A 13,492-nucleotide genomic window follows, 5' to 3' on the forward strand; every position below is an offset into this window, starting at 1 on the left:
CCATCTCTGGGTATGACTGTGAAACTGTGTTTTATTGCATCTTAGTCAATATCAACTACAGTACACATCATCATTTTACAATCCTACAAGAAAGAAAAACTGCTTCATGCAACTGTAACGCAGTGCTAAGATGTCATTAATTTTAAGTCCCATCCTAATTTCTGAAGAGAATCAGGAAAGCCTATTTGTTTGTCTTAGAATGATGAAGCAAACTAGTAATATTTTGTTGTTGTTGTTATTGAAAGTGGTGGAATGGCTATTCCAAAAGTCTTTTTTCCTTCTGGCATATTCTTTTCCAAACCTTGGGGCTTTGTCATATCTCCAAGACTAAGCTCGTATTTCTTCTCCATGGGAATATCCTTTTCCTTTTCCAGTCTGCTAAGATGTTCTTCAAGATCCAGCTCAAAAATCATTTATTTGCAAAAGTCTCACAAAATCCCAGACAAAATTAGAATTCCTTTCTACTTCCATGCCATTTTAAACCTTATAAATAGCCATACTATAATACTTTTCACATGTAACATTGCAATTATATATTTCTAGGCCTGCCTGCACCAGTAAATTAGAAACTCGATAAAATAAGTTATGCCTGTGTCTCTAGGCCTTGGCCTAGCACTTGAAGCATAGTAAAAGCTTACATGTTTGTTGAACCAATTAATGAATGAATACAGGCAATACAATGATGATGGGGAGTTCACATTGTTTCACAAAAAAGGAGAAGGAGGAGGTGGAAGGAAGAGGGGAGGAGAATAGGGAGGAGGAAGAAGAGGAGAAGAGAAAACTACTATGTAAACATCCAATTCAGAGAGGCATAAATAAAGAAAGAGAAGAGGAACACTTGTCCATTTGCCTTTTAAAATGCTGGAAAAAATTGTAGCACTTATTTTCTACACATAGAGAATTGAGTTTGCACCGCTTGCACAGAGAACCATACCACTTGCATAGGTTAAATCAGATCAATGCAAGCTCAAATTTCAACTTGTCCAGTAACTCTCTTGGTTACTTTGGACACATTATTTAATCATTTTCTACCCTATTTCTTCATCTCTAGAGAAAAATAAAGAAGAGATAATAATTCAGAGTTCTGAAATAACAACTTATATGTTAAATACATAATAATACATGCATAGTAAATTTGTTATTTACCTGGCAATAGTAAGTATTCATTGATGTCATTATTGCTGACATTACTCAACACAGAAATGAAAGATTGGCCTGGTGCTCAAGTTGTTTACAATACTATTGAGAAAAAAATTAGTATGCGTGAAGCTAGATTGTGATAATAAAGTAGAGAGATTATAAATACATTGTGTCCTACTGCTAAGAATTCTAGAAATAAAGAGGGTTGAACTGCATCAGTAAGAAAATGTTTCATGGGAGAATTAGGACTTGAGATAGAATTTGGAGAAGGAAGCTAGGTATAGAAACAATAAATAAGCAAACAGTGCTGTCAAAGGCATGCTGGAAAGTAAGTACAGATCATGAAGACAGCAAGGTGAAGGCCAAAGAAAAGAATTTGGGCTAGAATCTTTATAGGTAAAGTTACTAAATGCAAGTGGTCTTTTTGGAAAGATGATCTGAGAAGGCTCAAGACATGGATTCATGAGTAAAGGAAGACTGGGGAGAGAAAGCTGTGGAGAGGCTATGGCAGTGATCCAGGGGTGAGAAAAGAAGAAAGCATGTTTTACTGACTGTGGGTCAGAAAAGGAGGAGAGACCTCTCAATGGAATGGAAGTCATACCACTGAAACAGTTTATATTTGGGGATGAAGAAAGAAAATATGGAAAGAATGCCTGCATGGAGGTGTCCACCAGGACTTTTAGTGTACTGTGACCATCCCTGAAGCATTTCCTTACACTCAGCTGAATGCAGGGACCAGTCTCTACTCAGGCGTCCTGTGCCCTATCAAAACCCCTGTTGGTCTAACTCACTGTTTTCCAAATATTTTTTACTGAACCTCACTGTAAGAAACACAGTTTACATTAATTTATAAGGGGAAACTGGAATTTCACAGAATATTTATCCTTACCATCTGTAAAGCAGTCTGATATTTTCTATTCTTTTCTGTTACATTAAGAAAGGTTCCAAAAGAGCTCACCACTCAACATTTGAAAAATAGTTGTTTAGCTGACACAGTCCCTCGGTTTGGGAAATGTATAACCAATAGTTGAGATTTAGCAGGAAATTCAAGCCTCAGCTTACAATTTATTTCTTTATTGTAGATTATATTCTAAGTAAATGTTTCAAAGTAAAGGGATCAAAGAATTAAATGGAAATCAAAGGTAGTGATTTCAGCTAAATCAAGCACATTCTATCCTAAAACACATGATGAGCAAGCGTATATGTTGCAATGTGGAACTTTACTATCTACAGTGTGGGGTACCAGGTGAGGACCCTTGAGTATTATTTCTTCTGCCAGATGCTTTTACGTTTTGCATACAGATTTGTTGGTCGATGAATGTGGAAGCAAGTATTATCACAATAATATAAGAATATCATATAATGATAAGCCTCATCTTCAGATGTAGTCTAATTTTATTGATATTTAAGATCTGGTAAGGTCTCCTTTGGTTTGGAATTATAGTATAACTTTAGCATTCAAGACACAACCTGATGCTTTGAGACCCATTGCTTAAAGAATATCCTCTGCAGAAAGATTAGTACTTTTCTCAAACATATGTAGGGGAGATAGGGCATTTAAGTGTGATGATTAGTTTTTGTTCTGTGGGCGGAATCCTGTGACTCTGCCACTTAATAGCTGTGTAAACCTAAATAAGTTACTCCACCTCTTTGTGTCTCATTTTCTTTTTCATAATAAGGTGATAATAGTACCTATCTTACAAGGTTCATGTGAGGATTAAATTATCGTATAAAAAACACTTACACAGTATCTGGCACAAAAAGTAAGAGCTCAATAAATGTAGTGACTCATTCATTATCTGGGAAGGTCAGATTCAGACGGAGCAAAACCTAAAGCATCTCTGGTTTCACAAGCAACTGCTGCCGGTGCCAGTGTGTATTTTGTTATCTCTTTTGTGGAAAAAGGATGATATTTAGCAAGAAATATATCACAGACAATTGGAGACAGAAAGGAAGCATTAATCCTTATGGTTGACACTGCAGGGCCATTTCAAAGTTAGAGAGCAAGTGGTTGAGAAAAATTGCTTAAATCAATATCAGGGTTTTCTGGTTCATTGGGAACCAAGGTATGAAGGGGGTGGGGCAAAAACTATTGCCGTGGTTTGAAACTGTATATACCCCAGAAAAACATGTGCTTAAATTTAATCCATTTCTTGATATTTGCTTAAAGCAGCCTAGGAAACTGAAAGAGATTTTGGTACCAGAAGAGTGGGGTGCTGCTATTGCCAATACCAAAAATGCAGAAGCAGCTTTGGAATTGGGTAATGGGAGAGGCTGGAACAATTGTGAGGTACTTGATAGAAGAGGCCTAGATTGCTTTGAAGAAACGGTGGTAGAAATATGGATGCTAAAGGTATTTCTGATGAAACCTTAGAGAGAAATGATGACTATGTCAGTGCAAACTGGAAAAAAAAAAAAAGCAGTTCTTTTAAAGTGGCAAAGAACTTGACAAAATTGAGTTCTGATGTCAGATGGAAGGCAGAATTTGAAAGATATGAGCTTGGGTATTTAGCTGAGGAGACTTTCAAGTTAGATATGAAAGTACAACCTGGTTTCTCCTTGCAGCTTATAGTAAAATGTGAGAGAAAGGGATGAGCTGACAATTGAACTCCTTAGCACAAAGAAACCAGAACAATAGTTTGGAAAATTCTGAATTTCTGAAAATTGAATCCCCAAGGAACAGGACTCATGTGAGGATTTAACTGAACAGGGATCCAATCGGCCATTTCAGGCAAGTCAGGACTGAAGGTGCAGTTATCCAGGAGGGCCTGTGGGAAGTTCTACTGTCTGATAGATTGGACCCTTATGAATAACATGCATAACGGACAAGTTTTTCGTGAAATCTGTTTGAACAGAACAACTGCCAGCCTGAACTAAAAAGGACTGATTGAAGGAAAAACAAAATCACTTCAAGGGCAGGCCATCACAACTGAGGTCTGAAGCAAAGACATCTTCTCAGGCCAAGAAAACAGGCCCGCCCATGTGTATTTCAAAGTCGTGTCTGCCCTGGCATTTGAGGAGGGCAGGCCTTCCATCCCCATGTTCAGGAAAAGCGCTACCACCCCAATTTTCTCAGATGCCCTGGGGATTATGGAGGATCTGGCCACCACCCGATGCTTGGTGAGCGTGGGCCCTGTGCTCCAGGACTGGCGGAGAGTCTGGCCATCTCCCCAGGGCTTGAGAGGATAGAAGCTTCGCTCCAGGGTTCAGGGAGAGCATGGCCACTGGGCAGGAGCTGGGAAGGGAGGTGGCTACCTCAGGCCCAGAGAACAAAACAGCATTCCATAGGTAACACTCAGATCTTAGAAATCTAATGGAATATGCCCTGCAGGGTTTGGGAGTTGTTTGGGACCCACGTCCCCTGATTTCCTTCCAATTTCTCTCTATGGTAATGGGAATGTTTATCCTGTATCTGCCCCTCTTTGTACATTGGAAGCAAATAACTTGTCCTCTAGGTTTCGCAGGTCCGCAGATGGAGGGAAATTGTGCTTAGGACAGATCACACCTATAATATTGATTTTGGTGAGACTTTGTACTAAGCATTGATTCTGAAATGATTTAAAGCTTTTGGGATATTGGGATAATGGATATATTTTGCATGTAGAAAAAACATAGCTTGGGGGGATCCAGAGGATGAAGTGTGGTGGTTTGATGCTTTATATACCCCAAGGGGAAAAAAGAACAAACATGTACTTAAATTTAATCCATTCCTGTGCATAGGGACCCACTGTAAGTAGGACTTTGTGATGAGGCTATTTCAGTTAAGATGTGATTTACCTCATTCAGTTTGAGTCTTATTCCTATTCCTGGACCCCTCTGTAAGAGAATGAAATTTAGATGAAGAGAGTGAAAGTCACGGAAGCAAGAAGTTGAAGGCAGTTGAAGAGAAGGGAGAGACCACAAGAGCTTTGCCAGATAGCAGAGCAGACTAGGATCCCAGGCAACCCATCTTTGGGATCCTTGATCCTAAACTTTCCTACCTGTCCAGTCTATCACCACATCATCTTATTTTCTTAAACCAAAATGCCATCATCTGTGGCCTAAATAATTAAGACAGAGTACTTTCTGACCACCCTATTTTCACTCTTACTCCTTTATATGCTCTTCTTCACTCAGCAACCAAAATTTATTTTTTATTTTTTAACAGAATCATGTATCTGTGCTCAAGACTTGAGACTCCAGAATGCCATTTGAAATAGAAAGAGCTTGATCCCATATTTGATCAACAGAATCAGTTTTCTTACTTATAAAAAAAGTATTGGATCTCCTTTCCGGTACATAGTGAGAACCCTGTAGTATTGGATGTGTCAGGGGAGGGTGCTGATGTGTAGAGAAGGCAGCAAGTTAGATGGGTGGCATGTGACACATATGGCCATGGATGTGAAATGTGGAAAATAAACTAGAGGGTTTCCTTACCATTCTTATGGTAGACAATCTGGAAGGAGCTTTCCTTTGTGTTCGCAGTTTTGAAAATCCTAATTTAGAGTTTCCTTTAATGGAGGAACCGAGCATTAAATTTTTTATTTAATTTCCCCAAAGACTAGCCCATTGCCTTATAGGTCCTAAGTCAATCAATTTTAAATACTTTAGTCGTCATGTTTTGCTCAGCCTTATGCTGTGTACTGGGGCACAAGAGTGAATAAAATAGAAATAATTCCAGCTAGATAGATTATAGGTTAATGGAGGAGCAGCCATAAACCAATCATCATATAAAGAAATCATAATTTAAGATTGTGATATTTTTCAAAAGAAGGCTACAGAGTGCAATAGAGGGAAAAATAGGGAGACCTTATATAGCTAGGGGAGTGGTGGTGGTGGTCTCGCAAGAGCCTTTGGAGGAAATGGTATATAAACCTAGACCCAAAGGATAAGAAAGGATTGTCTGAGTAAAGCATGGAGAGTAGAGCAGTCCAGGAAAGGAAACAGCATGTATATATGTGTGTGTATATGATTCTAAGTACTGGGCAGAAAATAATTTGGGATGTTTGAGAAAGCCAACGATCCTAGACTGTAGAGAATATGAGGCAGAATAGCCTAAGATAAAGTTAAGAGAGAGAGGAAGGTCCTGGATCAAGCACAGCCTTGTAGCTGTCAACTGGTCTCTAGATTGGAGTTAATGGGAACTAGCCTGTACTATGAATCCTTGTCCTACAGGCTTGTCCCTAATTCCTTCTTTAGCCATTAAGCCTTTTCTATGTTCCCCCTTATATTTCCAGTTGGGACCACCATGATTCTTTCAAATCCTCAGCTTTATATTATGAAATATGATTCCTTAGTGCTTGTCTTTGTCCCTGGGGGTCCAGGGATTTTGTTGCTGTGTTAGGAGGATACATTTCCTGTGGCTCAGATAGAACAAATCAGTAACCTAATCTACCACCCTGTTTTCATTAGGAACTCAACAAAACTATGTGCTAAGACATGCTTCAGAATAGTTATACAAAGTTGTATGCAATTCATATGAAATCTGTCAAGTGGAATCCAATCTGAAGTAGAACAAAGAATTCTTTACCCTTTTCCATAAAACAGAGTGTACTTTTTGCCTCATGTGCCAAATCGAGGACCTGTATTTAAAATGTGGCAGAGATATTAGTGCGTCTTTCTCTTTGTGGCATACTTTTACTGCAATGAGTTTCCTAATTCTTCCTGCAAAGAGAAAGCAAAGATTCATGCCTCTTTGACTTTTGTGTCCCACAACCATTTAACACAGTACCTCTCAGTACATGTCTGATAATAACTACACTGAAAACCCCTCCCAAGAGAGCATATTCCTAGGAAATTGAGCTTTCTGTTGAACAAATTAAAGGCCCTAATATTAGTGGTGAATCAGTTTTGTGCCCTACATATTGCCTAAAGGGGAAGAGACAAAAAAAAAGGGGGGGGGGGGGGTAGGAGAGAGTGTTACTGGTTGTGAGCAGCTGTATCAACATTATAGGCACACATTTGCTAGAATGTGGCTATAAATACAAATCATGCAGCTAGTCATAAAATAGACAACACAAAGGGAATAAAACCATAAAGCCACCATATATTGAGCACTTACCATGTGTCAGGTACTATGCTAAGGATTATCTCCAAGCTTTACAACTCTGCTTGGCTCTCTTGTCATTTCTGTCTCATAGGTTAGAGAGGTAAGGCATAGCTGGGCAACATTTTCCCAGAACTACACACAGTTAATAAATAGTGGAGAAAATTTGTAACCACCTCTTAACTGAAGCTCCAACCTGAGATTCTGCCAAAGGCATTGGATTTCTCAAATCGGGCAAGGCTATTGGGATCAGGGCCAATGGAAAAGAAAACAGATGCATTTCAAAGGTTGAGATGCATGATCTGATCCGTAAATCATCAGAAGCAAGATACTACCACCATTAACAGAGCTTTTAAAGAACTCTAAGCAAATTCTGCTGCTGTGGAAGCTGCTTTATACTTTCCTCAAAACTTTGGTCAAGTGGCCTGAAATGTTATGAATCTCCTCTTCAAAATAATCTTCTGTTTGGTTCTGTTCTCTTCTGTGTGTCAGCTCTATGAGCAAATGCCGAAGTGGATTGACATGAGTATGTGGGGGTGTGTCTGTTATAATCAATTTTTTTCTATGCATGTGAGATCAGTGTCAGCTCGAAGGATGGTGCTTGAGTGTTCTGTTAAAACCTGAGGTACTGACTTTATAACTTCATGATTGTTGTTAGCTTAGAACTTTATTAAATACTTGGTATGGACCAGGCATTTTATGTGCTGAGAATATATTGGGAACAAGAAAGACTTCTCCCAGGCACTCATCCCCCACCCAGAGATGTTCCAGCTTAGCTCACTGTAACCCATACATGACCCTCATTAGTCAGAGTGTTACAGCTGATGGTTCCCAAATCCAATCAACCGTCAGATAGAAGGAGAACATGTTCTCTGGCACAATCTTTATTGTGTACCAGCTTTGTGACTCTGATTTCATAAAGCCCAATTTATTGGCCTTGGAGAATGACACAAAATATATTTTATATTCTCTGTTTGCTTAATTGAATGAATATCATAGTTACGTGTGGTTTTATGTATGCTCTTTGGTGATTTTTTTCAAGAACTGAACTCTGAATTTATTACTTTTATCAAGGAATCATGTGTACTCTCTGGCCATAATATGCAGCGTAGGGTTACTGACCCACTGCTAATAAAGCATGCTTTGTGAGATGTTTACCCAGAATTGGAAAAGCATTTGTACACACTGCTTCCCATTTTCTTAGTGTCTCTTCTTAGCAACAGCGTGCAGTTTGCCTGAAAGCTGGCAGAGCTTATGCTGCTGTCCGTGGTTGTGCACCTCCGCACAGCTAACTGGCATGTTCGGGGATGAAATCTGCAACTTTTACCTCATTAATACCATGTCTCCTACTGAGTTAACCAGCCGTAGGCAATTGGAGAAGTCGGAAGGTTAATTCTTTCTGCCCATAGGTACAATAACAGCTCAATGCACTGAGCCTTTAAAATGTTATCACCCCAACCAGGAAATTTAAAGTGGGGAAAAATGGCTGATAGTACAAAGAGGTTATGCCAATAGAAAATGGGTCTAAAACAGACTTGCAGTTTTTTCGAGAGTTGAGTGAATACCCTGCAACTTTTATAGAGGTTATGGCTTGAAACATGTTTCAACCATGTGACTGCCAGAAACTATTAAAAATAAATAGCATAAATAGGGCAATTAAATATAGACACTAACAGCTTCAAACCACGAGAGTAAAGGAAATGAAGCAGCTTTGTTTTTCTTCAAAAACACCCAGGTGATTTTACTTGGAATTAGAACAAAGGTCTATTTAGAAAAAGCTATATAGGCAGGCAGACTGGTGGGACTAAAAAAATCATGATTATTTTTGCCCTCAAGAGAGTCCTGTCTTAAGCTGCTGCAGGAGTATAAGGCAATGCTCCTGCTAAATTCTGTTTAGACCACCTTGAAGAGATGGGTTTTGAGGCCACAATCAAGCAACTAGTGTCTGTGTGGTTTAAACAAATGTCTGGCCATGACTTTACATTACATTTCATGGGTCTCTTATGACCCCAAGTCCACACTCGCCCTCAGCAGGCATCCTGGTTGCCTCTCCAGGCTCTTGTGTCTTATGCCACAGTGCAGGGAAAGGGGACAGGAAGGTCTCTGATAAAAATACCTCATGTATCAAACGAGCACTTACAAGGCTGAAACCAGCCTCAGTCGCTGTCATTATGTGCATGGTGAGTGAAAAACGAACACCAAAATGTGCCTGCCTGTATGGCAAGCAAAGGTAAAAATTGCATTGTGGGTACTGCTAGACAAGGTAAAACCTGTAGGTTCTTAGCAGTTACTTAGGGAGGAGGGTGATGGCAAGGATTTGGAACTTTAATAGGAAAATATTAGTGTGCCTGTTCCTTCCTTCACTGTGTTTGCTGGCAAAAGGCAGAGGAGTATAGAATAATAATTTGAAACCAGCTAGGATTTATTGGGCACTTATCATATGCTATATGCCAGATACTTGGAAAATTTCATTTAATCTTTGCAATAGGTAGCTCCATTATCACCATTTCATAGATGAGGAAACTGTAGCTAAGAGAGGACAAATAACCTGCCCAAGGTGAAATAGCCAGGAAGGGCAGAGCTAGGATTCCAATTGAGGAAGCCTGTCACTTGCCTCAGCTTTGCCCATAGTCACTGCTCTTCCCTAATGTCTTCCAAACAACAGTATAAGTGACAGCCAGGGTTAGTAATATCAGGATAATTTGTAATAAGACAAATATCTATGAATTTCATTACAGAAGGAATAAAACATTTTATAAGGAACAATTAAACCATGGTGTGACAATAGAATATAGACTATAATGGAACAAATAATAGTAGATGAAGATATATATCTGATTTCTTCTGAGGTTTGTGCATGATTTTATGTAGAGTACCTAGAATTAATGGTGCTAAAAATGTATCCTCAGAGATCTTGAATAATATGTTAGGTTCATAAAGCAATATTGCAATGTGTTTTCAGTTTTACCACCTAATCAAAGCAAATGATGTTGTTGAAAAGTGCATTCTCTCATGTAATATTAAATCCTTTATCTAATTTAATTTGCAGAACTTCTTTCAAATAGTTAGCAACCTTCTAGATGAAGAAAACAAAGAAAAATGGGAAGATGCACAACAGGTAAGATTTGGATTATTTCAGAACTTAAAAATTAAATTACATTAAAAAAATAGATAAAGTAATTACTTGCTTGGTATTATAAGATCATATAAGGAGATTTTAAAAAGGCATTCTAGATTATATCATACCAATTTTCAAGGAAAAAAGTGATCTCTCATCATACCGGTATATGGATTAAGTAATATTTATAAATGTGAAATAATGAGTAGTGATTCCTTAATTATTTCAGGAATTAATTCATAATGACTATATGCCTTTCCAATCAGTTGCATTCCTACAGACCATGGGGAAGACAACAAATCTTAAAGAATATATCTCAAATCAAATTAAGGGATACTAACTAGCAAAATCATTTGCATTTGCCACAATACTAAACATAATCTATAAAACATATACTAACGTATCTTTTTATTCAAAACCAAGAATTTTCATAAAAAATTCTACTGTAATTTTTCTTTTTCTACCATGAAAGTAGTCTTATTAGTTTAGTTACTATTTTAAAATGCCTTGCACCATCATTTGTGCTATAGTATCTGACATGTGGTCAGTAATATTTTTTGTTGATTTCACAAAAAGTGGGCTAGAGGTCAAGGAAGGGAAAATAAACATGGTTTTAAAAATCCTATGTAACTTAACTGAATTCAAGTTCCTTAAGTTTTCTGCTTGGCCCTTGAAATAAATTCCGAGACAACAATGCAATTTTGAAAAAAAAGAAAAGAATATTTACTTAGGTTTGTGAACCATTCCTGTTCCTTTTTCCCTTCAAAATCCTTTTCTGGACCTTCAGAAGTAAGGCATGCCCTTAGCACTTATTATGATTGGGGCTCTAAAAATAGGCCATTGTGGGGCCACCTCATTATTAGGTGCAAATTCTGTGCTCTCACTATAATGAGAAAAAAATCACCCCTTATTTGAGATCTGAATCTATCTTTTTCTACAAGTTTGAATTATACATTTGTCCTTGGCATTCTAGAGGAGAGCCTCATTCACTCACTGTTAAAAAAAAAAAAAAATGGTGTCTTTCCTTAGAATCCAGCTGCAAAGGCTAAGCACATCTTTGTAGAATGCTGAAGGCTATTAATTATGGGTATATTTAGAACAAATGTATAATACCCTATCTAAAACAAGACTGCAGTTCATCAGATGGCATTATTTACTGTGAGGTCCAAACTTGAACAAATAATAAATGGTGGGAGATCTTTTTGTAGTCAATGGAAGCTCTTGAATCTATAGTCCATCTATTTACTTGTGATTTCAAACGAGCAATATTCATATCTTTTAAATATTTTTCAGTAGTAATGATCCTTAGTGCTATTATTTTTAAAATAATTTGAATTAAAAATAATAACTGTAACTTTCACTAAAAGGTGCTGTGAAAAATTTATCACATATAAATGGGTCTCCAAGTTGATAACACAAGCAGTGTCAATGTTGTGAACTTTCCAGAAATGAGGGATGCTTGAAATATACCAAAGATAATCTCTTATGGGTCTCTTTATCTTATTTTAGAGAAGTAGCTTGAACAAAATAAAATATAAAAGGAGCTCTGAGTGCATGTAGAATACTGAATAAAATGATAAATACTGACGTCAAAAAGTTTTTGTAAGAAAATTTTCACTTTTGAACCATAAAAATTCATTTCAAAATATGGAAGCTACCTGTCAGCTCCCGTTATAAAGACTTAAACTATGCTCAGACAAAGCATCCTAGTAAATTGATAGTATAGTAAAGTGAAAAGAAGACTACGCTTTACATAGCACTATTTTATACATTACTGCAATGGTTGGAGTCAACAAGTCATTAGCTGTATCAGTCATGATGTTGTGTTCTCTATTTTCACGTTACACTGAAAATGCGCTTGTCTCTAGAGCAAGGGCCTGCAAATTGCAGCCTGTGAGCCACATAATGCCCTCCATGTATTTTGTAAATAACATTTTGAAATACAGTTACATTCATTAATTTATATATTGTCTATGATTGCCGTGGCGGCAGAGTTGACTAGTTCCAACAGACCACATGACCTGCAAAGCTGAAAATATTTACTATTTAGCCCTTTACAGAATGTTTAACAGCCCCTGTCCTAGAACATTTGACTACACATACGCATATACACCTATGTCTACACAAAAACAGAAGAAAAAAGCAGTAGTAGCAGAAAGCTTTGAAGCCCATGGAGATTTTATGTGCTTTGTTGAAATGGGAATGCTGGGCTTTCAGAATTCACACTTAATGACTGGAAATGTAGAAAAGAAACAGGACTTTCCCCTGCCCCCCCCTAAATCTTTCTGAAATTAGAAATTGCAAATATCTGTGTCACACATTTCAATGTTTGTTAACATCTTCAAGTATATGTGAGTATTTTTGCATATCAGCATCTGATTTTTAAATAGGTACAACTACAAGCCCCTGAAAAATGCTCTGTGCCTGCTACCCACCCTGCTTAACCCGTCTTCCTCCTATTCCAGTGCCTTTCCAGCCCTAACTGTGTACTTTCTTGCTCATCAGTCTCGCTTCCCCTTCTGCTCTAGCCTTTGCACACACAAAGCAGCTAGAACTCTCCAACCCACTTAATTTTTCATGGCTAGAAGCTGCAGCAGTGCCGAATGGCGAAGATAAATGAACCTAACGTGAAGGCTTTCTACTCTAATGTGGTCATAGAATGCAGGCTGACTATAAGCTTTACAGCTTACACATGCTAAAATTCATGTGGCCTTTCAAATGGCCTTTCTGTTCCACACGCTATTAGATATATATTGCCAGAATCAGGTCAAGAAAACATTTCTTCAGTTTGCACTGCATGAGGTGGCACATTGTTGGGGAAAACCCTTGGGCCATGGAGGCATATAGCGCTGTATTTGAATTAACCCTGTATTTGGAACCTGCGAAGACACATAATAGTCTTTAGGTGTTTTGTTTAACCTCCTTGAGCTTCTGCTGCTTCTTCTCTCTCATATTATAATTATTGGACAATAAATATTTCTCCCAATTTATTTATTTATTATGCAGTTGATGTAATTATGCAGTTTGTAAATATCAACATGATGCCAACCAATGCAAAGAGCCCAATTTCAGTGTTTGGTCTATGTTATATTTAAGTGATGGAAGGAGCCCATCAAAAGTAGACATGTTATTTCTGAGTATGCAGTCCCACAGGTATGTTGTTTCCTTAGATTTACTGAGGATTAATCACTGTGTCATATTGTCTCCAG

The 13,492-nt window shown here is 37.8% G+C and overlaps 1 protein-coding gene across 5 annotated transcripts in view; it reads left to right on the forward strand.

The window, feature by feature from the left end:
* The window catches only part of ADGRB3 (adhesion G protein-coupled receptor B3), a 723,849-nt gene that overhangs the window by 374,247 nt on the left and 336,110 nt on the right, over window positions 1-13,492 (forward strand). For all 5 annotated transcript variants that reach the window (XM_077162185.1, XM_077162184.1, XM_077162181.1 and 2 more), the window contains one exon: window positions 10,215-10,283. In XM_077162185.1, coding sequence (XP_077018300.1) covers window positions 10,215-10,283 — 69 coding nt within the window. The remainder of the gene's footprint in view (window positions 1-10,214; window positions 10,284-13,492) is intronic.

This window comes from Tamandua tetradactyla, chromosome 5 (assembly GCF_023851605.1).
Source record: "Tamandua tetradactyla isolate mTamTet1 chromosome 5, mTamTet1.pri, whole genome shotgun sequence".
In the NCBI taxonomy this organism is placed as follows: domain Eukaryota; kingdom Metazoa; phylum Chordata; class Mammalia; order Pilosa; family Myrmecophagidae; genus Tamandua; species Tamandua tetradactyla.